General features: G+C 43.1%; 1 protein-coding gene across 1 annotated transcript in view; it reads left to right on the top strand.

Moving 5' to 3' along the window:
• LOC124048188 (wings apart-like protein homolog) overlaps positions 1-26,808 on the top strand; it is a 52,753-nt gene that overhangs the window by 10,891 nt on the left and 15,054 nt on the right. The window contains exons 3-14 of the mRNA XM_046368711.1: positions 29-746; positions 1,033-1,376; positions 4,055-4,179; positions 9,560-9,652; positions 10,878-11,048; positions 12,680-12,816; positions 12,987-13,098; positions 13,229-13,462; positions 17,168-17,279; positions 23,121-23,218; positions 23,627-23,703; positions 26,571-26,749. Of these exons, the coding sequence (XP_046224667.1) occupies positions 29-746; positions 1,033-1,376; positions 4,055-4,179; positions 9,560-9,652; positions 10,878-11,048; positions 12,680-12,816; positions 12,987-13,098; positions 13,229-13,462; positions 17,168-17,279; positions 23,121-23,218; positions 23,627-23,703; positions 26,571-26,749 (2,400 nt within the window). The remainder of the gene's footprint in view (positions 1-28; positions 747-1,032; positions 1,377-4,054; positions 4,180-9,559; positions 9,653-10,877; positions 11,049-12,679; positions 12,817-12,986; positions 13,099-13,228; positions 13,463-17,167; positions 17,280-23,120; positions 23,219-23,626; positions 23,704-26,570; positions 26,750-26,808) is intronic.

Genomic DNA, 26,808 nt, shown 5'->3' with positions numbered 1-26,808 from the left:
TAATAGATTGCCTTTCCCCCCCCCCCAGCCAAGCCAAGCCAACCCTGCTGGTCCAGCGAGGGTGCGACTGTGGAAAAACACAGCTATTCATGGTACTGCAACGCCTCGGAAAGTGACAAGAAGCCTATTGCGCAGACCACCACACTAAAGAGCGAGGCCAAGGACTCTTACGACAACTGGGACACAGTGATGGGTCTGAGGCCCACCTCCCCCACCCCAGAGCCCCCCAGAAGCCCCCCTTCGTCAATGTGGAGTGGTGAGTGGGGCTATGGTCTCAGTCTGGCCAGGCAGGACAAGACCTCTACAGAGCCCACTCCCAGTGACGTTGTGGGCCTGGGGGACTTCGAGATCCCGATCGAGCCCTCCGAGTCCCAGGACTACTCCCAGTCTCTGCTCAGGGTCAGCACCCACTGCCGGACATACCGCCGGCCCAACAAAGGCAAGCAGGCCGGGGACTCTGACAGTACCAGTAGTACGAGCACCAGTACAGCCTTCAGTAGTGGGCCCGGATCTGGCCCTCTCGAGACCAACAATACAGAGAACAGCAGCAAGCCGGCGGGCCGCGGGCGGACGAGAGACTTCACAGTGCTTCACCCGTCCTGCTTGTCGGTGTTTAACGTCACCATTCAGGACAGGGTCATGGAGGAATACACCCCCGCTGCTGCCGTGGCTGCCCCCCTGACAGACCAGGGAGAGACTGGCCGCCTGAGGAAGAAGACTGAACCAGCACCAGCTAAACCCACCAGGTGACCTACTGCTACCTACCTACTTACCGCTTACCGATAATCACTGTTGTTGTTAGATTATGATGTTTGGGCTATTTCTGCTCCCTTCACTGAGTCATAACAATGAGGTATGTTTCTCTCCCCCTGTGGGAATAATCTGCACACTGCAATATAGGCTATGCTCTCAGATGTGTGTTTGGATTTTTATTTTTTCCTGATAAACATGCATCCTTCAATATCTCGCACCTGCTCAGACATTGGATATGTGTAGGTTGTTCTAACTTCTCTCTCTGCTTCTCTCTACCAGGTTCAGACCCACACAGAGCAAGACCAAGAAAGACACCAAGTTGGACTTTTTTGGCTTTGAGGAAAACGAAGCGGGCCGTGGTGCCAACCAGGAGGAAGCCAGTGCCGACCCTGTGGCATCCGGCAGCTCCAACTACAAGATCAAGTATTTTGGTTTTGACGATATGAGCGGCAGCGATAGCGACGAAGACGAGGGCTCCCAGGCCAAAGAGAGGAGGAAGGCTAAGAGGGCTGCCGCGGCTGCAGCCACAGCTTATGCTGCCTCCGCTGCTGCCATGGAGATGAGGGTGGACAGCCCCCTGTCCGCCAGCGAGGAGCTGGACAGTCGGACCAGCAACCACTCAGGTCAGGCACAGGGCCTCAGACGAGGCCAGTAGACACACACACACACACTCAGACACACACACACTCAGACACACACACACTCAGACACACACACTCTCAGACACACACACTCAGACACACACACACTCAGGCACACACTCAGACACACACTCAGACCAGCATCGGTACAGGGTAGACTCAGTCAAGGTCAATTTCAAGAACATGGATTTCTCTACACACACACACACACTTCTAAAGCCTGGTGGACACTACACAACTTTCAAAATCCTAACGTCTCTGAGCTTCTCGCGTTAAACAACCTTCTTTCCTGTAGTTGTCTTGCCAACGTAGTGGTGCGCACTAAACGATGTGGCACAGATGGATCACACTGCACGATTCTTCACTTGGTTGTGAGGATTCAAGATACCAAGTTCTCTCACAAAAACAAGGATGTGCTTAGATTTAACGTAGCTACTAGCTGTGCAGTAAAGTAGCATAAGCATTCTCAGACATTCACGCTTGCCACACGGAGTTGAAATATCTACCAAACATTTTGAATTGAATAACATTGCTTGCAATCTCGAACACAAGATTGGTATCCCTCAGATTGCGTCTCTGAACCGCTCGCATTAAACGAGCATCCCACTTGACTGGGACAGCTACACTGAACAAAAATATCAACGCACCAAGTGTTGGTCCCATGTTTCATGAACTGAAATTTAAAAATCCCTGAAAAGTTCCTTTAAGCACAAAAAGCTTTCTCTCTGATTTTGTGCACAAATTTGTTTACATCCCTGTTAGTGAGCATTTCTTATTTGCCAAGATAATCCATTCACCTGACAGGTGTTGCAAAGTAAGAAGCTGATTAAACCGCATGCTCATTACACAGGTGCACCTTGTGCTGGGGACAAGACCACTAAAATGTGCAGTTTTGTCAACACAATGCCACAATGTCTCATGTTTTGAGGGAGTGTGCAATTGGCATGCTGACTGCAGGAATGTCCACCAGAGCTGCTGCCAGATAATTTAATGTTTATTTATTTACCATAAGCCACCTCCAACCTTGTTTTAGATCATTTAGCAGTATGTCCAACCCGCCTCACAACCTCACACCATGTTTATAGCGTTATGTGCATCAGCGGTTTGCTGATGTCAACGTTGTGAACAGACTGTCCCATGGTGGTGTGGTGTTATGGGCAGGCATAAGCTACAGACAATGAACACAATTGCATTTTATCAATGGCAATTTGAATGCAGAAAGATGCCTTGACGAGATCCTGAGGCCCATTGTCGTATCATTCATCTGCCGCCATCACGTTATGTTCAGCATGATAATGCACAGCCCTATGTTGCTGTACACAATTCCTGGAAGCTGAAGATCTCTCAGTTCCATTTCTTGCATATTCACCAGACATGTCACCCATTGATCATGTTTGGAATGATCTGGATTGACGTGTTCAGCAGCGTGTTCCAGTTCCCTCTAATGTCCAGCACCTTGGCACAGCCATTGAAGAGGAGTGGGACAACATTCCACAGGCCATAATCAACAGCCTGAATAACTCTATGTGAAGGAGATGTCGCGCTTCGATTTATGAGGCAAATGGTGGTCACACCAGATACTGTTTTTCTGATCCACTCCCCTACCTTAAGGTATTTGTGACCAATCGATCCATATCTGTATTACCAGTTGTGAAATGCAATGATTAGGTCCTAATGAATTTATTTCAATTGACTGGTTTCCGTATGAACTCATAACTTTGTTGCGTTTTTATATTTTGTTGAGTATAAATTGTGGCCAAAATCGTGTAGTGTACACCTTGCTAAAGCTAACATATGGGTTTCTACTAAGCCAACAAGGAATTGTGTTACCAACGATCATTCAGTGATTTGATTTCGAATTTTAGGGCTGTTATAAGTATACAAAATTGTCAAAATATTTTGAACCTTTGAATTTGACTTTACTGCTATTAGCCCATAGAAATGCATTGAATAACAGCTTTGTACATGGACAAACGGTCACAAAAAAAGCAAAAGGAAGTTCGTCCGGGAGTGTTTGTCTTATATCTGAGGGAAATACTTCATTTATTTATTTATTTATTTACTACATGTATTGACCCCTTAGTTTAGTGCCTAAAGTATCTCCATATATACTTCCATTCATTTTTAAAAACTGATACCTGGCTACCTTTTAGACTTGTCTTCAGAGGCGTGTGGGCATCCTAGAGCAAAACAACCGACATGTTCGTGAGAGACTCACCTTTCCATAGAGGGATTTAGTGTGTAGCCCAAACTGTTCGGACACTACAGACAGAAGTTGGCAAATCATCTGTACCGACGTCAGGCGAGCGCAGTGGATTGAGACGCAGCCCATGTTAAAAAAATAAAAAACACACGTCTAGCTTAACCTGACGGATTTTGCTGTGGATTTTTTTTAATGACGCTAATTAGATTTCCGCGGGGCACGAACATCGACTCTTGAGAGTTAACCCTAATTGCTCCTGTAAGTCGCTCTGGATAAGAGCATCTGCCAAATGACTAAAATGTAAATCTACAATACTCAAACAATTTAGGCTAGTAATGTCTTCGTCACAGATCTTATAATTCACGATAGGATTCTGTTTATGTAGTTCTATGGACTTGGTAATGAACTGTGATGTTCCCGTCCTATTCTAACACACCTTTTGGCATGTCCCCTGTAGATGTGATGGACTTCCCAGAGGACAACTCTGCCTCTGTGGGCCTAGAGATGCCCAGGAGACCTCAGGCAAAACAGGTGGAGAAATCCAAGGAGACCAATAGGAAGATCTTCAGTGCCCCCAAAAAGGTAAGAAGTGTTCTATGGCAACTCTCCCTGCACTCAAGTCCAGCATCGTGTTCATCAGGCCACAGCGACACCTCTCAGTGAAATGTTTTCCAACGGAAAACAAAAAAGCTCTTTTTATTGGACATGGTCAGGGAGTTCCCTCCCTGTTTCAGTCTGTTTGGTGCCCAATGAACTAGACCCAGAACGTTCATCAGAGAATGAGTAGACTACACTCTGTATGAGCTGCTGAGATGCCAGGCCAAAACGGCTTGTTAGATTATTTGTATGTGGATGAATGGAGCGATGAGAGCTGTCACTGAAGGTCTCTGGTCCTAGGTACTAATGGGTGTGAAGTGCCCCCACCTATGGGACTCCACTCATTTAGCTGGAATTGCATACCTAGCATCGGTCATTTCTTTTATTTTTTATTCATCCAGAGAACCAGTAATGCCTGTTCTCCAATCTCGCTTAATGTACTTCATCTGTAAGTGCTCCACTATTGATCTTTAAGAGCAAGGCCATGTTTAGAATGGAATGTGAAATCATTTTGTGGAAAAATCAGACACATTTTATGTGTTGAGGTTGTTAAGTACAGGTTATAGGTCATACAATTGTTCATATAGTCATTATTTGTGAAGGCAACTTGCACAAACCTGTGGAGTGCCACGGTGCCTTCCAAGTCTTTGGGGGTGTTTTCTGCTCAGAGATTCCTCATACATAGCCCTGTAATGTATTCCATGCAAGTAAAATAATAAAAGCGCTCAACTCATTTGAAAAACAATAGCCCTCCAAAAGGACCTGGCTATTCATGAGTCATCAAAAGGCAGTGTTTTCTATTGCGACTGGCCCAACTGCAGGGGTAGTGAAGTGGCACTCTGGCGCATGCAGTTTACATGGACATGTCCTGAATTGCGCACGCTTCCCTATATAGTGCACTATTTTAGACCAGGGCCCCATTGTGCACTATGTAGGTAATAGGGTGCCATTTGGGGCATAGCCTGTAACTAAAGAACCCTTACAAAAAACTGATTTGAATTGGATGCATAACAATCTATCTTCTTCTCATGCGGTTTGCTTACAAATGACAGAAAAAATGCTGCTGTTTTGCATAATAATCCAACAATTCCCTCTCATTCTGCATAACCAGTTGTGCTTTATGCATTATTTGTGTATGTACATTTTGGGCCTCTGTATTTGTCTCTTTAAAATGTATGCCAAACAACAACCAATGATTGTAAAGTTGAACATGCTATGCACAAGGACGATTTATAACAATTTCCACTGAATTTGAAAATAAACACATTTACTTGAAGAACAGTGCAGATGCAAAGTTTGGTAACAGAATGACGGTTTTCTCTGCTTGTGCCTTCATTCTGTTACCAAGCTTTTCATCTGCACTGTGCTTAAAGTAAATGTGTTTTTGTCGAATTTTTGGTGTGCCTTGTGCATTTTAAATGACATTTTTTAAAATCTTTATTTAACCAGGCAAGTCAGTTAAGAACAAATTCTTATTTTCAATGACGGCCTAGGAACAGTGGGTTAACTGCCTGTTCAGGGGCAGAACGACAGATTTGTATCTGGGGGTTTGAACTTGCAACCTTCCGGTTCTAGTCCAACGCTCTAACCACTAGGCTACCCTGCCGGAGTTTGGTTTGACGTACGTTTTAAAGCGAAACATCGGCGTCTCCGCATCATTCTGTTACCGTAGAGTTGCCCGTATGCCAATCTGTTGGTGTCGGCTGTCAGATGTTCGAGGTTGATTTAATGGCCACCATCATTATCATGTGGTCTCTGACTAATTAATGTCTTTTCTGTATATGGGCACCTAGCACAGCTCCAGTCTGGATGAGTGGATGTGGCTGAATAGTGAGTGTGTTGTGTTTATTGAGTAGCTCTCTGTCAGGCTGGTTAGGGCTCTGTCTGCTGCCTATGGACTATCCAAGGCTGCCTTTCCCTCCCCTCTGTTCACAGAACACTTCTAGACTCTGAGCCAGGTTGGCTCTCCTACATTAATCATGGATATGATACATCTACTGACTCTCTCATTTTGCCCACACTCTTTTCAGCTCTCTTTGTCTGTCCATCTTCCTCACTCTGTCCTCTAGTTAACTTGGCTGTTTTTTCCTCAATCTCCCTGGTGGTTGTCCCCAGGCAGTGACTTGGCCCATATCTCTCCTAAAAGTCTTGCTATTATTGCTTTATAGATTTTTCTAGGATTCCTCTTCCTGTTTTCAATCTGTTATTGTGTCGGGTTCTGCTGAACCAACCTCTCTTCCTGTTTGTGTGCCTGTTGCCTAAGGAGAGGCTTATGGCTCCTGCCTTCTCTTGGATTGGCTTTGAGCTCCAATGTTTGTGCACAAGATGGATGTTGGGCATTTGTATACATGCAACAGTTTGAACCTGAGAGCTTGTGTGCTCTCGTTGCGCCGTGAAAATGATTTCTGCAAGCCAGGCGTCGGTAACAGGATGCATGTTGGTTGGGTGGGTGGTGCTTGCCCGATTTAAAACAGCAGCATTGGATTGCAGGAAGACTCAGAACATTTTGAACCTACATTGTGCGCTATTCTCCTTACTGGGTTTAACGTTGTGGGTGTTAATGATGGTTGGTAGTGACTCATTTCAGACTGTTAAAAGTAATTCAATTAGAATCAGGATTCTCCCCAAATAATATATATTTTTGTATTTTTAAGGCCTTTTTGCTCTATATTGCAGGATATGGCAGTTACGCCGTTCTCAGCATATCACCGTGTTAAAATATCCTGCAGAGAACGCTAAGAATGCGCCACAGGTTATTTATAGTGTCAAGCCCAATTCTCTCCTCGGTAGAGATGCACAGGTGTTTAAAGTCCCAGCATTCCCCCACTGCTCATCATAATCATTCTCACTCTGGCTTAATGACTTCAGTGGCTCACCGACAGCATGGCGTAGAAGACTGGGATGAATACGGTAGAGAACGAGGCAATAATCTCGTCAGATACCTTGCTGCTGGTAGTGTACATTCCAAATGGCACCCTATTCCCTTATATATGAAGTACATTAGGGGCCCTGGTCACAAGTATTGTGTGGTGTAGGTTGTCATGTTGGATTCATGCATAGTAATGCCCTCTGTCTGTTTCCACACGTTCTGTGATTGTCTTTAACAAAACAAACTGGTTTCCAGGGTTGGGTTGGCTGATGGCTGGCAGGAACATTAGGTGGATTTTTTTCTATTTTCTTTCACAGCTTTGTTTTGGTGTTTTAACGACAGCTTTTAAATCCGAGGCTCATTTGAGGTTTAACGGCATTCGCATGTGTGTGAGACGGTGTGGTCATGAGTCATACAAGTATTTTTGAATGTGGTGTGTTCCACGGTATCGGAATCCGATTTTTTTCACTTCAATGTATGCCAAACAAAAATGATTGATTTCAGTTTAACAAAGCATACAACTACATGCACAAAGACTACTTTGGACAATTGACAAACTTTGTATCTGCACAGTTCTTCCTGTAAATGTTTGTAAAATATTCATTGGTGGAAGTTGTTAAAAGTAGTCCTTATTCTATGGTTAAACTTTGATTTAAATGTTTTTTTGATTGGTATACATTTTTTTTTAAAGTAACAAATCGGAGTCTCAGCGTATTTCCGTTATCATGGAATTGCCCATCTCTCATAAGACCAGAGCAGGGCTGCTGTTAATGTCTTGAGTGGTCCTGGAGCACAACAGCTGATGGCTGGTTGAATGGTTTAATTGAACCCCACCTACAGCTGTAAATGACAGCTCCTCAGTCTTCTGCTAAGTGTCTGTGTCTGTGTTTACTTGCACTAGTCTCAGAGGGCCTTGGTCAAACATGACTTAATTTGGCAGTGTTGGAGAGGGCTCAAGTGTTAATTTCCTTGTATCTGACCTTCGTGTGTGTGTGTGTGTGTGTGTGTGTGTGTGTGTGTGTGTGTGTGTGTGTGTGACCGATAAGTGCCCATGTTTACAGAAAATGCCTTTTGTCATGAGCTCACACTCCCATGGGGGTGGGGTGCGGGGTGGGTGTTGAATCTTCCTGTCTGTGTCCTCTTGATTAGGATCATTGTTAAGAGTAGAGGGCCTAAATGAACGTCTCCGTTCATTGTTTCCTGCAGTGCTCTGTCCTCAGACAACAATGTCTGTTCTATTTCTCCTTTTTCTTTGATTCATTATTAATATCCCAGCAACAGGCTGAGCCAATAGCCTCCCTTTAAGCAGAGAGGAGGTTTGTGTGACTGTGTGCATACCCATGCCTGTGTGTGTATGCACACAGCGCTGGCTGGTGTCTCCAGTCAGTCCTGCTGTTTGAGCAGTCCTGACTGCCTCTGGTGGTTTAATAGGCATTCATTTAGTTTCTCGCTCTCTCTCCCTGGGGCTTCTTTGTTATAGGAACCAACAAAGGCTGATGTCTTGTATCCAATCCGCTCTCTGTATATTCTCTCTCTATCGTCTCTCTCTAAATGGGGGTGCGAGGCAAAAGTTGTCCTTGGTTCATAGAACCGGGGTTACATCAGTCACCTTCGGTAGCCGCTAGATGCAGTTATAGTGAACAGCAGTTTCTGTTTTCTTCCTACAAATATGGCTCTCTTTTGAACAATTTATGCTACAAAATATTTTGAAAGATAAAACTCTAATGAACACGTACATACTTTCTTATCTGTATTTTCTTTAAACTGCACTGTTGGTTAATGGCTCGTAAGTAAGCATTTCAATGTAAGGTCTACACCTGTTGTATTTGGCACATGTGACTAATTTTAATTTGATTTAATGTGTAATGTTTCCCTCTACAATGCCCACAAGCCGTTAGAATTGAGTGGCCAAGACCAGGTACTAAATCAGACTGGGGGGAAAATAACATAATCAATTATGTTGATTTCTACATAGAAAATCATACAACATCATTGCATGATGATCTTCTGAACTTCCCAATACCTTTTCTGATGCATTTCAGTCCCTTCAAACCATATTTCTTTCAGACGAAAATAGTGTCAGAAGAACCATCAGACTGATTTGTAATAGACTGGCATAGTCCCAATTAAAAAATAACATCACTTCTTTTGACATGGTGAGGTCACAAAGAAATGTTTATCAAAATGGGGTCACGGGCCACCACAGTTTGGGAACCCTGCTCTACTTTGACGAGTGAATTGAGGTGCTATGTTCCAAGACATTGACATCACGTCTAGTATCAGAGATCACCTCGAATTAGGAGATATTGACTATACTTTGAATCAGCTTAGTTGTTTTTAAACACAGCATATTGCAGTTGGGTTGTAGTGTGTGGTGATCAATGATTCTCATTTGATGTATTCTAAGTAACACTGTTCTAGCAGGAAGGGCTGAACTGTGATGGAATGTGAAGTAACCTGATGGACTTACCTCGTGTTTTTCTGTTTCACCTGTAGTCTCCCACTAAAGCTGTGTACAATGCCAGACACTGGAACAGAGAGCCAGAGGAGCTGCCCCCGCCACCTTTACTCCGTTCAACCACTGCACCCGTGAGTAACCCCCCCTAATCACCACCCTAGTTACGGGTGTCACGCCAAATACTAGACCTGGCACTCCCATCAGCCTGCCTATCCAGCTAGCTAGAGGTATGAGATTTCTGCAGTTGGTGAACACTGCACCACAAACTCTCATTTTCTGTCTCATTCGCTCTTGCTCTCTCTGTTCAAGTACCAGCAACATGGTGAACACTAATGCAATTTTCCATGCCCTCGACCTAGAACTTCTATGCGACACTCCCTTTCGATCCTCACTCTCACCCTCCCTCCACCACAAACGATGCTCCAGTTGGCCTCTTCACTGTGGTTTACCACCTTAAGTCCACTCTACTTCACGTTGTGTCCCAATAGGCACCCTATTCCCTTTTTATAGTGCACTCGGGTGCTATTTTAGGATGCACCATGCGTCTGATTCATTTTCCATATGTCATTAGATGCATGTGTGGCACCGTGCCATTTCCTGGAATTCATTAGCCTTTTAAAAATGCATCACAACTCTGAACGCTCTTTACCGATAATGTTAGGACGGCTCTGAACGCTGCTCTGTCTTACCAATGATGTTAGTACCGCTCTGAACGCTCCTCTGTCTAATCAATGATGTTAGTACGGCTCTGAACTCTCCTCTGTCTTACCAATGATGTTAGTACGGCTCTGAACGCTCCTCTGTCTTACCAATGATGTTAGTACGGCTCTGAACGCTCCTCTGTCTTACCAATGATGTTAGTACCGCTCTGAACGCTCCTCCGTCTAATCAATGATGTTAGTACCGCTCTGAACGCTGCTCTGTCTTACCAATGATGTTAGTACGGCTCTGAACACTGCTCTGTCTTACCAATGATGTTAGTACCGCTCTGAACGCTCCTCCTTATCCGTAATGTTAGCCATATATTACAGGTCCTTTTAACTCTCTCATCCCTTGCCTTCCCTCAAACTGCTAGAATAGACTCGGAGCCTGTGTGTGGTGTGAAACTGAGTGTTTTTACTGGGCCTTATCTGGCCTTATGTAAGGGGCAGGAGGCTGTTGGCTGGTGTTCAGCAGCAGCGCAGCGCCGTCTACTGAGCTGAGAGCAGGTGGCTGTGTGGTTCTGCTTGTTTCCCTCTGACCCACTCTCTACTTCTGCCCTTCTCACTCTCTCTCACACACACACATACACACACACACCTTCCTTATCCTCTCTTGTTTCTCTCTCTCTCATTTCTTTCTCGTTCTATCTACCAGGCTAGCCAGTCAAGCGGGGGCAGCAAGGACTCTACTAATCCTCACAAAGACGATGGCCTGTTCAAGGCGCCGCCATGCCCGCCTCCCAAAGTCATCAAGTCTGTGTCGTTCCCCACTGAGCCCTACCAGGACATCGTCACTGCACTGAAATGTAGGAAAGAGCACAAGGAGGTGAGCTTCTGTTCTACCTGGCAACCCATCACTGTAGCTGTGTTCGAGTACTCATACTAACCATACTATTTGAGGTAAATTTAGTATGTAGTATGCTTATTGGTCATAGAATGGATATAGTTAGAATGCCAAAATATAGTATTAAATTTGCCAAAATAGGAAGTACACTAACAGTGGACACTATTTCCATGTTTTTAGGGCCTGTAATTTAATTCTTCAGAAAACGGAGTAAAATATGCAGCTGAAGTCCAACGAGAGCCGATATAAATTCTTTGCTGTAAATAATTGACAAATAAAATAATGTCTTTTCAAGTAAATTACCTTACACGTTATGTTTGTTAACAATCTGTTAGCTAGGCTATCGTTACTAGCCACATAGCATATCATTACAGCAGTATGTACCGGTATTTTAGCTAGCTACCTAACGTTAGTTTGTTACTAATGCATTTAACTTGCCAGTATATTAACTACATGCTATCTAACTAACTACCCAACGTTTATTGATTATTCCAGTCATTCTTAAGTGGTATAGTTGTGTGTTCTCAATGGACATTTGGGTGCTTTCGTAAATTCGCTCTGGCTAGCTACTCCGATTTCAAAGCACTCTCGTCACTCTCGAGTGTACCAGAGCTCAGAATAACTCATGAATTTACTAACGCCCAGAGTGCACTCTGGCACTCCAGATTGAATTGAAGAATGCACCCAAAGTTGTAAAATGTCTAGCTAGTAATTTGTTATGCTAACAAGAGGTTGCATAGCGACAGCATCAACTTCTGGGAGACAGGTGTAGCGCTAGTACACTCAACTGAAAGGATACAGTTTGTTTACAGTATACTAAAATTAACTAATTCATACGTAGTTAGTGTGTGTGTGTGTGTGTGTGTATACTCATTAAGTATGTCAGTATGGGTATTCGAACACAGGTTGTGTCTGGAACTCTGTATCTATGAAGTACAGCCTATAAGAACACAAGCGATTGTCCTGGGGCTGTATGTAGCAATCATCTTGGATTAAACATGCTGATCTATGATCAGTTTTGCCTTCCAGATCATAATGAATAAGTTTTATTTGGACAGGGGAACCTGATCCTTGATCACCTAATGAATATGGGACCTGGTTTACAATGTTGAAAATGTAGTTAAACAAAAGCACCAATTCAACTGAAAGGATAATGATCAGACATATCTTGTTTGGTCAGGTGTAATTCATCTTATTTAGAATTAGCCTCTTGAAACCAATCAGTGTATTCTGAGGGTGTGTATCGATTACTCCATACCTCCTATAAGACAGTACTGCAGGATCCCTGAATCGCTAAACAGTGGTTAATGTAACCATTTGTAGTTATTTATCTTATTACAGCGGTGTCTTGCATGCTAAGCAGTGTGAGCCCCTCCAGGAACTGCAGTGTGGGCAGTTCCATAGGCAGGAGCAGTGTAATGGGCATCTCACATCTTTAAATTCCATCTGCAGTTTCATTTTGTGTCTTGTGTTTGTGGTCTTGGCTCCTGACCAACAAGGCAGGCGGTCGGTGGGTGCATAGCTCTGATGCTGGGAATAGCAGGACTGGGCTCTAAGCTCGATCTAGTACCTACGTTATGTGATTTGATGAACCCAACAACTCTTTGTCCCAGCTATACACGGTAGTCCAGCATGTCAAGCACTTCAACGACGTGGTGGAGTTTGGAGAGAACCAGGAGTTCACCGACGACTTCGAGTACCTGGCCACCGGCCTGAAGAGTGGCCAGCCCCTCAACACACGCTGCCTTAGGTAAGACTAGTTTCCACTAACTGCTGATACAGGGTCACATTCTTTGGCATCTTCATTATGGTTAAGGTAATGATTCATGGCAGTAAAGAGCTTGATGATCTTGCAGAGGCAGTGACCCTTCCCTCTCTGTTCAATTCAATAAAACAGTATTTATCTGTCCTCTCCTGCAGTGTCATTAGCCTGGCCACCAGGTGTGCCATGCCCAGCTTCAGGATGCATCTGAGGGCCAGGGGGAAGGTGGCCCAGGTCTTCAAGACACTCAACGACGCCCCACAGCACCCGGTAAGTAAAGCCCCCTGCCTCTTCAGAGATGGTGGCTGACTTGACTTGGTTTCTGTCAGATCAGTGGACACCACTTTAAAAAGTCAGGATATCAGGTTCACATATCCTTTCTCTGTCCTCCCCCCTCTAGAACCTGTCCCTGTGCACAGCTAGTTTGATGTACATACTGAGCCGAGACAGACTCAACATGGACCTGGACCGGGCCAGTCTAGACCTGATGATCCGCCTGCTGGAGCTGGATGGGGACCACTCGGTGGCCAAGGACGACCAGCTCACCACCAAGGAGATGTCAAAGGTCAAGGAGAAGATCCGCAAGCTGTGCGACACGGTGCACAACAAGCACCTGGACCTGGAGAACATCAGGGTACGGGTCTTCCGTAGAGATAGTCCTCCTTGGGTCATATTCATAGGCAACTACAAATGTTATGTAATGGAAAACACACTTTTTTTGGTTTCCTATTAGACAAGTTCAGGTGGTCCTTGTCGGTTTGTCCTTTTTCCATTTGGTTCCCTAATGAATACGACCCTGGTTTTTGCTTAGAGGATGGAGGCTAGCTGCAACCCTCTGTCCTCCTGTTTTTTTATTTAACCTTTATTTAACGAAGCAAGTCAGTTAAGAACAAATTCTTATTTACAATGACCGCCTAGGAACAGTGGGTTAACTGCCTTGTTCAGGGGTAGAACGACAGATTTTTAACTTGTCAGCTCGGGGATTTGATCTAGCAACCCCTTTCGGTTACTGGCCCAACGCTCTAACCACTAGGCTACCTGCCGCCCTGTCTCTTTTGCGTTGTTGGGGGGGGGGGACCCTCAGTCAAGAGGTATCTGTAACCGTTAACAAAAAAACATGACTTATAATAACAGTTTTATATAGATAGTACCTGTCAAATGTTTGGACACCTACTCATTCAAGGGTTTTTATTTTTACTACTTTCTACATTGTAGAATAATAGCGACGACATCAAAACTATGAAGAAACATATAATAAATCATGTTGTAACCAAAAAAGTGTTAAACAAATCAAAATATATTTGTAGTAGCCACCCTTTGCCTTGATGACAGCTTTGCTCAATCTTGGCATTCTCTCAACCAGCTTAGTCACCTGGAATGCTTTTCAATTAAGAGGTATACCTTGTTAAAAGTTTGTTTGTGGGATTTCTTTCCTTAATGCGTTTCAGCCAATCAGTTGTTTTGTGACAAGGTAGGGTTGGACTCACTTAGAAATGTCCTTGTTTTTGAAAGAAAAGCAGATTTTTTTCCCCCTCCTTTTTCGTCCATTAAAATGACATCAAATTGATCAGAAATACAGTGTAGACATTGTTAATATTGTAAATGACTATTGTAGCTGGAAACAAAGGATTTTTAATGGATTATTCACATAGGCGTGAAGAGCCGACTCCGGGACGTTGTACGAGATCTTCAGTTTCTTGGCAATTTCTCGCATGGAATAGCCTTCATTTCTCTGAACAAGAATAGACTGATGAGTTTCAGAAGAAAGGTATTTGTTTCTGGCCATTTTGAACCTGTAATCGAACCCACAAATGCCGATGCTCCAGATATTCAACTAGTCTAAAGAAGGCCCGTTTTATTGCTTCTTTTATCAAAACAACTTTGGTAACATAATTGTAAAAGGGTTTTATAATGATCAATTATAAAATGCTAAACTTCGATTAGCTAACACAATGTGTTATTTGAACACAGGACTGATGGATGCTGATAATTGGCCTCTGTATGCCTATGTAGATATTCGGTTACAAATTAACCGTTTCCATCTACAATAGTCATTATTTACAACATTAACATTATCTACGCTGTATTTCTGATCAATTTGATGCTATTTTAATGGATCAAAAACAAGGACATTTCTAAGTGACCCCAAACTTTTGAACGGTAGTGTATTTGGTAAATGACCAAGTCCATATTATGCCAAGAACAGCTCAAATAAGCAAAGAGAAATGTCAATCCATCATTATGTTAAGACATGAAGGTCAGTCAATCCGGAACATTTCAAGTTTCTTCAAGTGCAGTCGCAAAAACCATCAATCGCTGTGATGAAACAGGCTCTTATGAGGACTGCTACAGGAAAGGAAGACCCAGAGTTACCTGTGCTGCAGAGGATAAGTTCATTGGAGTTACCAGCCTCAGAAATTGCAGCCCAAATAAACAAGTGTTTCACTGAGTTAAAGTAACAGACACATCTCAACATCAACTGTTCAAAGGAGACTCAATCAGGCCGAATTATTCAGAGGCGACTGCATGAATCAGGCCTTCATGGTTGAATTGCTGCTAAGAAACCACCACTAAAGGACACCAATAAGAAGAGACTTGTTTAGACCAAGAAACGCAAGCAATGGACATTGGACCGGTGGAAATCTGTCCTTTGTTCTGATGAGTCCAAATTAGAGTTTTTGGGTTCCAACCGCCTTGTCTTTGAGATACAGAGTAGGTGAACGGATGATCTCCTCATGTGGTTCTCACCGTGAAGCATGGAGGTGGTGTGATGGTGTGGGGTGCTTTGCTGGTGACACTGTCTGTGACTTATGTAGAATTCCAGACACACTTAACCAGCACGCCTACCACAGCATTCTGTAGCAACACACCAGTCCCACTAAGCGCAAACCAGATTGGATGTAATTTGTTTTTCAACAGGAAAATGACCCAAAGCACACCTCCAGGCTGTGTAAGGGATATTTGACCAAGATTGAGAGCGATGGAGTGCTGCATCAGATGACCTAGCCTCCACAACCACCCAAACTCAACCCGATTGAGATGAGTTGGATCGCAGAGGGGCGGCAGCGTAGCCTAGTGATTAGAGCGTTGGACTAGTAACCGGAAGGTTGCAAGTTCAAACCCCCGAGCCGACAAGGTACAAATCTGTCGTTCTGCCCCTGAACAGGCAGTTAACCCACTGTTCCTAGGCCGTCATTGAAAATAAGAATTTGTTCTTAACTGACTTGCCTAGTTCAATAAAGGTTAAATAAAATAAATAAAAATAGTGAAGGAAAAGCCGCCAACAAGTGCTCAGCATATGTGGGAACTCCATCAAGACTGTTGGAAAAGCATTCCAGGTGAAGATGGTTGAGAGAATGCCAAGAGAGTGCAAAGCTGTCATCAAGGCAAAGTGTGGCTACTTTGAACAATCTCAAATATATTTTCATTTAACACTTTTTTGGCTACTACATTATTCCATATGTGTTATTTCATAGTTTTGATGGCTTCAATATTATTCTACAATATAGAAAATGGTTAAAAAAAATATGAATGAGTAGGTGTCCAAACTTTTGACTGATACTGTATGTATACATAAAAAGAAAAATGGTGACCTATCCCCTTGTAGAAATGTATGAACAGTCGACTCTGACACTGGTTTTGCACGGTAGAGCCAATGGAAATCATGTATTTGAATTGGGTCTGGCAAACTGCAGAGTTTAAACAGTTTGATCTGATTAATTTGGACGTCTGACGTAATGACAGGGCCTTTTGATGTCTGTCTTTTCTCCCTCCCATCCTCTATAAATATCCTCTCTGCTGATGTTGTAGTCGGTGTCCCACATGGCAACCTAATCCCTATGTAGTGCACCACTTTTGATAAGGGCCCATCGGGCTCCGGTCAAAAGTAGGGTCCCATTTGGGATGCAGCCTCTATTCTTCAGAGAGCAGACTGACCATTCACCTCAATGCCTCAAACTTATTTTCATTTGTTTAAGCACTCTTTATATTTCTGACTGTTAGCTTCCATGTTGAATTAATCATTAGATTCTCTTATCGTTTGAGCTCAACAGTTTGATTTAAAATATTTAATAGTGTTAGAAAGCTTATTTTTATCGACAATGTAATTAGAGACGGCAGTATTGTTTTGGTTGCATTCAAACGCCACCTGCATGCAAACTAGCTTCTCCTGGCACCCTCCTTCACTGGAAGGTAGGAAGTCATATTTTTGTTCCTGTTTCTCCTCCTGTTATTCTCTGTCATAGTTGGCCTCTTTGAATCACGGTCAGTAATGTCCATTTTATACCCTGTATGTGTGATGTAAATGTGTTTTCATTACTCCCTGTGTTTGCGCACGCAGACGGGGCATTTAGCCATGGAGACCTTGTTATCACTGACCTCCAAGCGGGCCGGGGACTGGTTTAAAGAGGAGCTAAGGCTTCTGGGAGGTCTGGACCACATAGTGGATAAAGGTGAGCTAGACCTACACCACATTACCCTGAAACTGTTTGTTCTGTGTCTAGGCTAAACACTCCGAAGGGATGTTCCCCTGATCCTAGGAGCTGACAATTCAATTAGATTCAAAATGCATTGTTGGTATGACAAAAAAATGCATTCGTATTGAATGTTATTAGTATTTTATGTGTGTTACTTTTTCATTATGTTTGTCTGGATACAGACAGCCCTGTTGAAGCTCACTCATGACTACCTGTGGGGAAATCAAGGAGATCCCAAATGGTGGAATCACTGTGGCAGTATACTAATGTTCAATATGGCATTGGTTGAAGCTCAATGTCAAATTCAAATCTCCCTATCTAAGCCAATATGACACAATGTTGAATATTCGCAAATCAATTGAATTGGAGTGACGCAACACACACTTCCAACAGCCTCTCGTCATGAGCAATCTGGCTGTTACCAACAACCACACATCAGACTTTGAGCAATTTAGTATTTTCTGCGCTCGCTTAGCTCAAATTCTAGACTTTGAATTAAAACGAGACTGTAGCGTACGTAAAGTTACCATTGGATTTCATTTTTTTAGATTGACTAAGTTTGTAGGTGTAACAGTTTTTATTAAATGTATAATTTATCCCTTACGTGCTCATTTCTGTCTTTAAGAACCAATGAGGTGCTACCTTTGTTTAGCATTTCTGACAATGCTAAGGTCTTTTCAGCCGAAACTGAGTTCGAAAACCGGACGAAAGCAGTTGGGTTACGCAGCAACAGTGCTATTAGCTAGCTAACACCAGTTGGATGAGAGGCAAGCTACAAGCAAAGGAAGCTAGCTTTATTTCACTATGGAAGGTTTTTCACATGGCTGAAGTAATCTGTTTCAACTGTTGGCCTTGACACTTGCATGTAATCAAAGCACAAACACAAATAAGAGCAGCCAAGGATATTCTCTATATTGCCAGTAAGGTAGCCAACTAACATGAGCCAGGAACGTTAGCTAGCTAGAAACCAACAAGGCTCTAATGCGTTCTGTATTTTGACATTCTTCCATAAAGCCCAGCTAGCTAAAGTATGTAAAGTTCATAGTCAACACCAAACTTTGGGAAACTGCCACGCTGCTAATGTATAAAACACGCAATGGGTGTTGTTCATCTTACGTTAGCTAACGTTACTCCATACACTGGTCAATTTGGCTTGCTTAGCCATGTAGCTAGCTAATGTTATACATCCCTTACCTTATGCATTGATTCAGTACACTCCCTCTGTCAATGCAATTTTCTTAATGTCATTGTAATCCACGTGTTGCGCTGACTATCAGTGTCAAGTTACTTTTCAATGTGTTCTCTAAAACCTGAAGTTGCCATCGAAGTGAAAAGTATCCTTGGGGTGGGAGTGCATCCAGGTTAAACAACACAAACATTGCTTGCTTGCGTGACCTTTGCGTATTCAAAGGATGATGCCATGCATGGTAACCTGGTTGGCTGTGTGACTGTTTTTAACACAACTGTTTTTAGACTTTAAAAAAATATATATATATTTTTTACCAAGCAAGAGAAATCAACATTCATTCAGTACTGCGTGAATGAACAGAAAGCTTCCTGTCATTACCAGACTGTCCTTTTGAAATAGTTTCAAGATGACTCGTTCATGACAGGGTTTGTAGTTTAACATTTAATGTCACCGAGATCTGAAGGTCCTGGGTTTGCCTCCAGGAGGAGACATTTTGACCATTCACTTTAGTGTATAGTTTTGACACCCTGCTCCCAGCCCCAACACACACCAGTGCACACACGGTCTGTGCTTATTTTCACTTATTACATTGCTCTTAAAAGAGCTTTGTTGAGTGGCTATAGACGGGGAGTGTGGTGTGTGTGTGTGTACACGAGTGCGCACGTCTTGTTTCTACGGAGAAGAGAACGGTGGAGACTTGAGAGACCAATGGTTTGAGACCGTTTATCGTACGCAACCTGCCTACACATTGTTTGAAGTACAATAGACTAACAGCTACTGTAGTGGGTCAAAGCTGTGTGCTGGGAAACCTTGGTAGAGTATGGGTGGAGTAGACATTGTGGTGCTCATGTGAATTTCCTTCATTTTCCGGCATCAGAGCAATGCATGACTGAACATCGAATGAAATGGCCACCAAACAAACCCACAACTTGGACACTTAGTCACGATCACCCTAATTGGCAGCACCTAAAGTGCTTATCAACCAGGCTCAACGTCTGGACATGGTTGCTGCTGCCACCAGGGGGACTGGAGTGTGGAAGTGGTAGTAAGCTGTAGTCTGTCATCTACCTAACCTATTCCATAACACAATGAAACAATGTTCTTAAAAGGAGTTGTAGCTGGGTTGACATTTTGGCTCAGCGATACCAGAATGGATGGGGATAAGAGATCAATGGAACACAGACTGTTGGGGGATAGAACACGGACGCAGTGCCTATTCAAAACAAAGCTGGTCAAATGAGGTGGATATTAATCAAATCTGTCACTACAGTGCATTGCAAAAGTTTTTTTTCTTTTTTTTTTTAAAACCAGGCAAGTCAGTTAACATATTCTTATTTTCAATGACGGCCTGGGAACAGTGGGTTTAACTGCCTGTTCAGGGGCAGAACGACAGATTTGTACCTTGTCAGCTCGGGGGTTTGAACTCACAACCTTCCGGTTACTAGTCCAACGCTCTAACCACTAGGCTACGCTGCCGCCCCATCCCCCAGGCTACTCTGCCGCCCCATCCCCCTTGGCGTTTTTCCTATTTTATTGACTAACAATCTGTCATTTAAATATATTTTTATTTGGATTTCATGTAATGGAGATACACAAAATAGTCCATTGGCGAAGTGAAATGAAAAAGTAACTTGTTTTAAAATTTAAATTTAAAAACGGAAAAGTGGTGCATGCATATGTATTCACCCCTTTGCTATGAAGCCCCTAAATTAGATCTGGTGCAATCAATCACCTTCAGAAGTCACATAATTAGTTAAATAAAGTCCACCTGTGTGCAATCTGTCACATGATCTCAGTATATATACACCTGTTCTGAAAAGCCCCAGGGTCTGCAACACCACTAAGCAAGTGGTACCACCAAGCAAGCGGCACCATGAAGACCAAGGAGCTCTCCAAACAGGTCAGGGACAAAGTTGTGGAGAAGTACATATCAGGGTTGGGTTATAAAAAGAAATATCAGAATCTTTGAACGTCCCACGGAGCACCATTAAATATGTTATTTAAAAAATGGAAAGAATATGGCACCACAACAAACCTGCCAAGAGAGGGCCGCCCACAAACTCATTTACCGGGCAAGGAGGGCATTATTCAGAGAGGCAACAGACCAAAGATAACCCTGAAGGAGCTGCAAAGCTCCACTGCGGAGATTGGAGTAGCTGTCCATAAGACCACTTTGAGCCGTACACTCCACAGAGTGGCCAGAAAAAAAGCCATTGCGTAAAGGAAGAAAATAAGCAAACACATTTGGTGTTCGCCAAAAAGAATCTGGGAGACTCCCCAAACACATGGAAGAAGGTACTCTAGTCAGATGAGACTAAAATTGAGCTTTGTGGCCATCATGGAAAACGCTATGTCTGGCGCAAACCCAACACCTCATCACCCCAAGAATAGCATCCCCACAGTGAAGCATGGTGGTGGCAGCATCATGCGGTGGGGATGTTTTTAATTGGCTGGGACTGGGAAACTAGTCAGAATTTAAGCAATGATGGATGGCGCTTTATACATGGAATTTCTTGAGGTAAACCTGATTCAGTCTTCCAGAGAATTGAGACTGCTCAAGCATCACTCAAGTGGTTTAAGGGTCAACATTGAAATATCTTGGAATGGCCTAGTCAAAGCCCAGACTTCAATCCAATTGAGAATCTGTGGTATGACTTAAATATTGCTGTAACCAGCGGAACCCATCCAACTTGAAGGGGCTGGAGCAGTTTTGCTATGAAGAATGGGCAAAAGTCCCAGTGGCTAGATGTGCCAAGCTTAGAGACATACCCCAAGAGATTTTCAGCTGCAAAAGGTGGCTCTAGAGTATTGACTTTGCGGGGGTGAGTAGTTATGCACGCTCAAGTTCTGTGTTGGTGTCTTATTTCTTGTTTGTTTCACAATAAAAAAATATTTGGCGTCTTCAAAGTAGTAGGCATGTTGTGTAAATCAAATGATACAAACCCCCAAAAATCTATTTTAATTCCAGGCAACAAAATCGGAAAAATGGCAAAGGGGTGAATACTTTCGCAAGCCACTGTATTTGTGTTGTTAGACGCCCACAGTCTGGTTAAAATCCAATTTGGCTGTTTTCACTCCATAATATTTCTAAGTTGTAATTTTCAGATTTAGCATTTTTTGCTAAATGCTAACTCTTCTTCGGATAAGCTGGTGGCATAGCTATGATATAGACATCGGCAGTGGTGGAAAAAGTACCCAATTGTCGTACTTAAAGTAAAGATACCTTTTTATTAGAAAATGACTCAATATTATTAGCGTGAAATGATTTGGGTTTAAATATTCTTAAGTATCAAATAAAATTGTAAATAATTTAAAATTTCTTACATTAAGCAATTTTCTTTTTTTGGATAGCCAGGGGCGCACTGCAAAAACATACAACCAAAGCATGTGTGTTTAGTGTGTCTGCCAGATTAGAGGCAGAAGGGATGACCAGGGACGTTCTCGTGATAAATGCGTGGATTGAACCATTTTCCTGTCCTGCTAAGCATTCATGTAACATACTTTTGGGTGTCAGGGAAAATGCATGGAGTTAAAGGTATATTATTTTCTTTAGAAATTTGGTGAAGTAAAAGTTGTCAAATATAAAGTACAGGTACACCAAAAAACTACTTAAGTAGTCATTTTTTACTTAAGTACTTTACACCACTGGAAATCTTTGGTGGTATTTGAAGTCGTTCTTAGGTGTAATGCAGTTGATTGGTGGTGATGACATGAACGTATTGGGGTTGACATTAGAGCTCTGCTCCCCGAACCCAACCGACCCCGACATTATACAGCAGGTTAGGGCCGGGTAGGGTCTGTTCAAGTTGCTCTGGTTAAGTGATATCTTCATGTCTCATTAAGATCAGAACATGATGCAATAAGTGCTTCAACCTTGTGAAATATAGAGGGAGATTATTTCACAGAAAATGTTCCTTGAGTTTTGTCGGAGTTTTGAGTGACAAGTCGTTAACTGCTCTCTTCTGTCCATTGAGCAGAGCAGCCCAAGCGGAGCTGTTGCTATGGAGACTGAGCCATCCATACCAGCATTGTAGTCAGATTTTTACCCCAACGTAATGTGAAATACACATATAAACAATGGAGCCGGGAGTTGCCAGGGACTTCACAATATATTATTACCATACTTCGATGCCGATATGTATTGAGATTCACATGATTCTATATGTGTTGCGATTCGATACTACGATTTGATGTTCCAAACATATTGCTCACTATGTATGCTGCAGAGATGAGAGGGCAGGAGATATTTCATTTTGGTCAGTCATGGAAATAAAAGTGCTGAAAACATGTTGGCTCACTATTTAAAAAGATTGAGAACAAGCTATAGGATGATAAATACCGGTGTTTTGGTGCAGGCACAACCGACTAGCACTAGCTAACGCTACCTAGGAATTTGTTTTTTACATTGAGTTACAGTATTGCTATGATACCGTCCAAAATAATATTTTTTTTTTAAATCACTAATAAAGAATAGCCTAAATGTAGGCAACTTTTGATGGCAGGCAATGAGATGTTGGCTCTATCCTCCAAGGGCGGACGTGGCCATGATGTGGCGTTTCCATTGTTTTGGTCGAACTCTTACCTGATTTAGGTGGTTGTGGTTGAACCGACTTTCCTTGTTTCTGCAGTAAAAGAATGTGTGGAGAACCTGCGCCACGAGGATGATGAGGAGAAGCTGATGGCGTCACTGTGGGGAGCTGAGAGGTGTCTACGGGTGTTGGAGAGTGTGAGTACACATACTAATGTCTTGGACAACACTTCTGGCCACCAGAAGGCTGGATTCCTAATCGGGGCCCGCTCATAGCGCTTTATAGATCTTATTTAATGTCATTTATAAAGTATCCTTGGAAAATATTGATCTTAGTAACAGCTGCTCATGCCTCCTAAGCCTACAGTTGTGCTCGGTTTCAATCTCAGTCCGAATACAGAGTGAAGGTTTAGATTGCAGGTCTGCTGAGGCTAGATTAGTGTGTGTGTGTGTGCGCAAACCTGGCACTAAGCCTGCGCTTATTGATCAACTCAGTCAGTGAATCCAGTGGGAGTCTTCTAGAAGGGGCTCTGTGTGCAGTAATGCGTTCACTTGATTTGAGATAAAGTGTTGTATTTCCTCTAACTCTGTTGTTGCTCTGTGCAGGTAACTGTTCACAACCCAGAGAACCAGGGCTACCTGATCGCTTATAAGGACTCTCAGCTTATCTGCTCTTCAGCCAAGTAAGTGGTCTGTATGGATGCACGCACACACACAGATTGTGTGTTGTGCATTAAGCTCCAGACTGTATTGCATTTATCACCTGTATCGCCAGACAGCATCTCATTGGGGTTGAGGGGTCATCCTGTTCCCTACATAGGGGCCCTGGTCATGAGGTTGAGGGGTCATCCTGTTCCATACATAGGGGCCCTGGTCATGAGGGGCGGCAGGGTAGCCTAGTGATTAGAGCGTTGGACTAGTAACCGGAAGGTTGCAAGTTTAAATCCCAGAGCTGACAAGGTACAAATCTGTCGTTCTGCCCCTGAACAAGGCAGTTAACCCACTGTTCCTAGGCCGTCATTGAAAATAAGAATTTGTTCTTAACTGTCTTGCCTAGTTAAATAAAGGTAAAATAAATAAATAAATGAGGTTGAGGGGTCATCCTGTTCCCTACATAGGGGCCCTGGTCAAAAGTTTTGCGCTTTATGAGAATACGGTGCCATTTTGGATGCATGCTATATAGTGGGCCACTAACACCCACACAATTCAGTCTTCTTTGGGTACAGAAATGCACCGGACTCCTCACCGACACTACATTGTGTTACAAGAGTAATTAATGTGCAAAAGTGTCTGTATGCAGCTGTATTGGGAAATGTCAGTTTTCATTATGCTGTGTGTTGGGTTCTGTTTTGACATTGTCAATCACGGCATTCCCCCCTCGTCCTGCTCCTATGCCAGTCTGTAAAGCTAACTCCGCCCTGTATACGTTTGCCTTACCTACCATCTCCCTTTCAATACCCCCCAATCGTTCCAGTGCCCCAACCCCTCCATCCCTCGTCCCACCACAGCCACTGTTCTCTGTCTTTATAACTGAATTAGCCCTGTCCCAGGCAGAGTTCGTTGCCTGCAGCCAGGGCCTTGGTCGCTCTGCTCAGGTTGCTAACTGCTAACCCCTGCGTCACCCCTGGTGAAATATCCTTGCACCCCCATTCAGGAGGCCTCTCCGACTGCGTCAACAAAGAGCTGCTCTGACATCGCACACAGCAGCTTCATTAGCCGCATTCAGCCGGCCGCGCTAATTCGATTACGGGGGGAGATATCGGAGGGGTCGAGCCACACAGCCGTACACAGCAGCGCAGAGGCCCTCATTAACAGCCCCCCCCCCCAATAATATATGAACTCTGCCTCTGCTCTCCTCTCTGCCTTAACGGATGATCCCCCATTATTTCAAATCTCATTATTGTTTTTATTTTGCATGAAGCTGTTTTGCTGCTGGTTAGCCATGCTGCAGTCATGCACGTCTGTTGCTAACCTTTTATGGTTAAATTCACCCTTCGTTCTCTCCCGCTTCGCACTGTCTTTTTTAAAATGTATTGTCGGCGATGCTGTCTTCCTAATGGTGTAGGCGTATGTCTAAAGTGGAGTCCGAAATTGACACCCTTAATAAGAAATTGACACCCTTAATAAAGATGAGCAATAATGACTGTAAAATAAATATATACTCCCAATATACTGGGCTATATTGTATGCTCCCAAAAATTGGGAAGTATATTATTTAAGCCTAATACAATTGCTCAGATTTTTTAAAGTTCTCAAACATTTTTAGTATTTGATGCCATATTTCTAGCATGCATTGTATACATCAATCTTGTGACTCTACAAACTTGTTGGATGTGTTTGCAGTTAATTTTGGTCATACATTTTGTGCTCTGTCAAAATGAATGGTAAATCATGTATTGTCATTTTGTAGTCACTTTTATTGTAAATAAGAATGGAATGTTTCTAAACTCTTCTACATTTAATGTGAATGCGACCATTACGGATAATCCCGACTGAATCGTGAAGAATTATGCATGAGCAGGGTCAAAGATGATACCACCAAGATATGCTAACCCTCCCGTTATTGGTAATGGTGAGAGGTTAGCGTTTCTGGCGGGTAATGGCCTTTGACCCTCTTAACTTGCTCACTCATCATTATTCACCAATCGTTCAGGATTATCTGTAATCATGGTAGCATCCACATGAATGTAGGATTTAGAAACATTCTATTGTTATTTACAATAAGTTACTCAAAAATGACAAATTTACCATTTCTATTTGGCACAAAATAATCTGAAACACAACCAAAACTAACTGCAAATGCATCCAACAAGTTTGTGGAGTCACAAGCTTGATGCAATCATTGGGTGCTAGGAATATGACATCTGTAGGGGTGTCTAATTTTGACCCAATACCTTTAAAAAAAATGTTTTTATAAATTCTCTCTCTATCTAGGCAATTGTATTAGTATACATAATGTCACCCTTTTTTTTACATGTAATATAGCTCAGTATTTGAATTGTGTATTTTATACAGTCATTATGGCTCATCTTAATCAAGGGAGTCTATCATTTTGGACCCCACTATATATGTAAAGAGACACAATGTAAACGTGTGTTACTGCATTCAAATAATTTCATACCAGTTTTTCATTGTTTTACAAGCACTAGCTTTTCCCGCGTTGTCTGAATAATACAAAAACCCAATAGGAAGAATTGTTGCTCTGAAGAAATCTTTGAAGCTTATTTGCCAGACACACACTGCCGTTGTGGTAGTGTTTAATTCAGTATCAAGTCCCTCCAGAGCTGTCTTCCAGACCCTTTCAGTCCAGTCTGTCAGCCAAACAATCCTCCCATCAAATATTAAGGCTATTATCTCCCAGCACAACATCAGAAGGCTAAAAGTTCAATGCTGAAATATGAGCATCTTCAAACTTGAGTGGACGTAAGGGGCCGTAAATGGAAGTGCGCTATATAGCTGACTACCTCTGGTTCAATACTGTGGTGCTTCCTTGGTCCTTGGTACATAAACTAATGAATAATCCATTTTCCTTGTGTGGGGGTATTGACAGGGCTCTGTGGCACTGTGAGGAGATGATCCAGCGCTATAGCCGGGAGATGGGAGTGAACAGCGCCTTGTGTTTGGCGGGCACCGCCCTGCCCTACGCCAGCCACAGCAATGTGGGCAAAGCCGTGGAGGACTGCATGAGGGCCATCATCGGCGTGCTGCTAAACCTCACCCACGACAATGGTGAGGCGTGCGCACACACACACTTGAATATAGAGGCACACACACTCCGTGGCTCACAC

This window comes from Oncorhynchus gorbuscha, linkage group LG11, assembly GCF_021184085.1.
Source record: "Oncorhynchus gorbuscha isolate QuinsamMale2020 ecotype Even-year linkage group LG11, OgorEven_v1.0, whole genome shotgun sequence".
Taxonomy (NCBI): Eukaryota; Metazoa; Chordata; class Actinopteri; order Salmoniformes; family Salmonidae; genus Oncorhynchus; species Oncorhynchus gorbuscha.
This window is presented reverse-complemented; position numbering and strand designations above follow the sequence as displayed.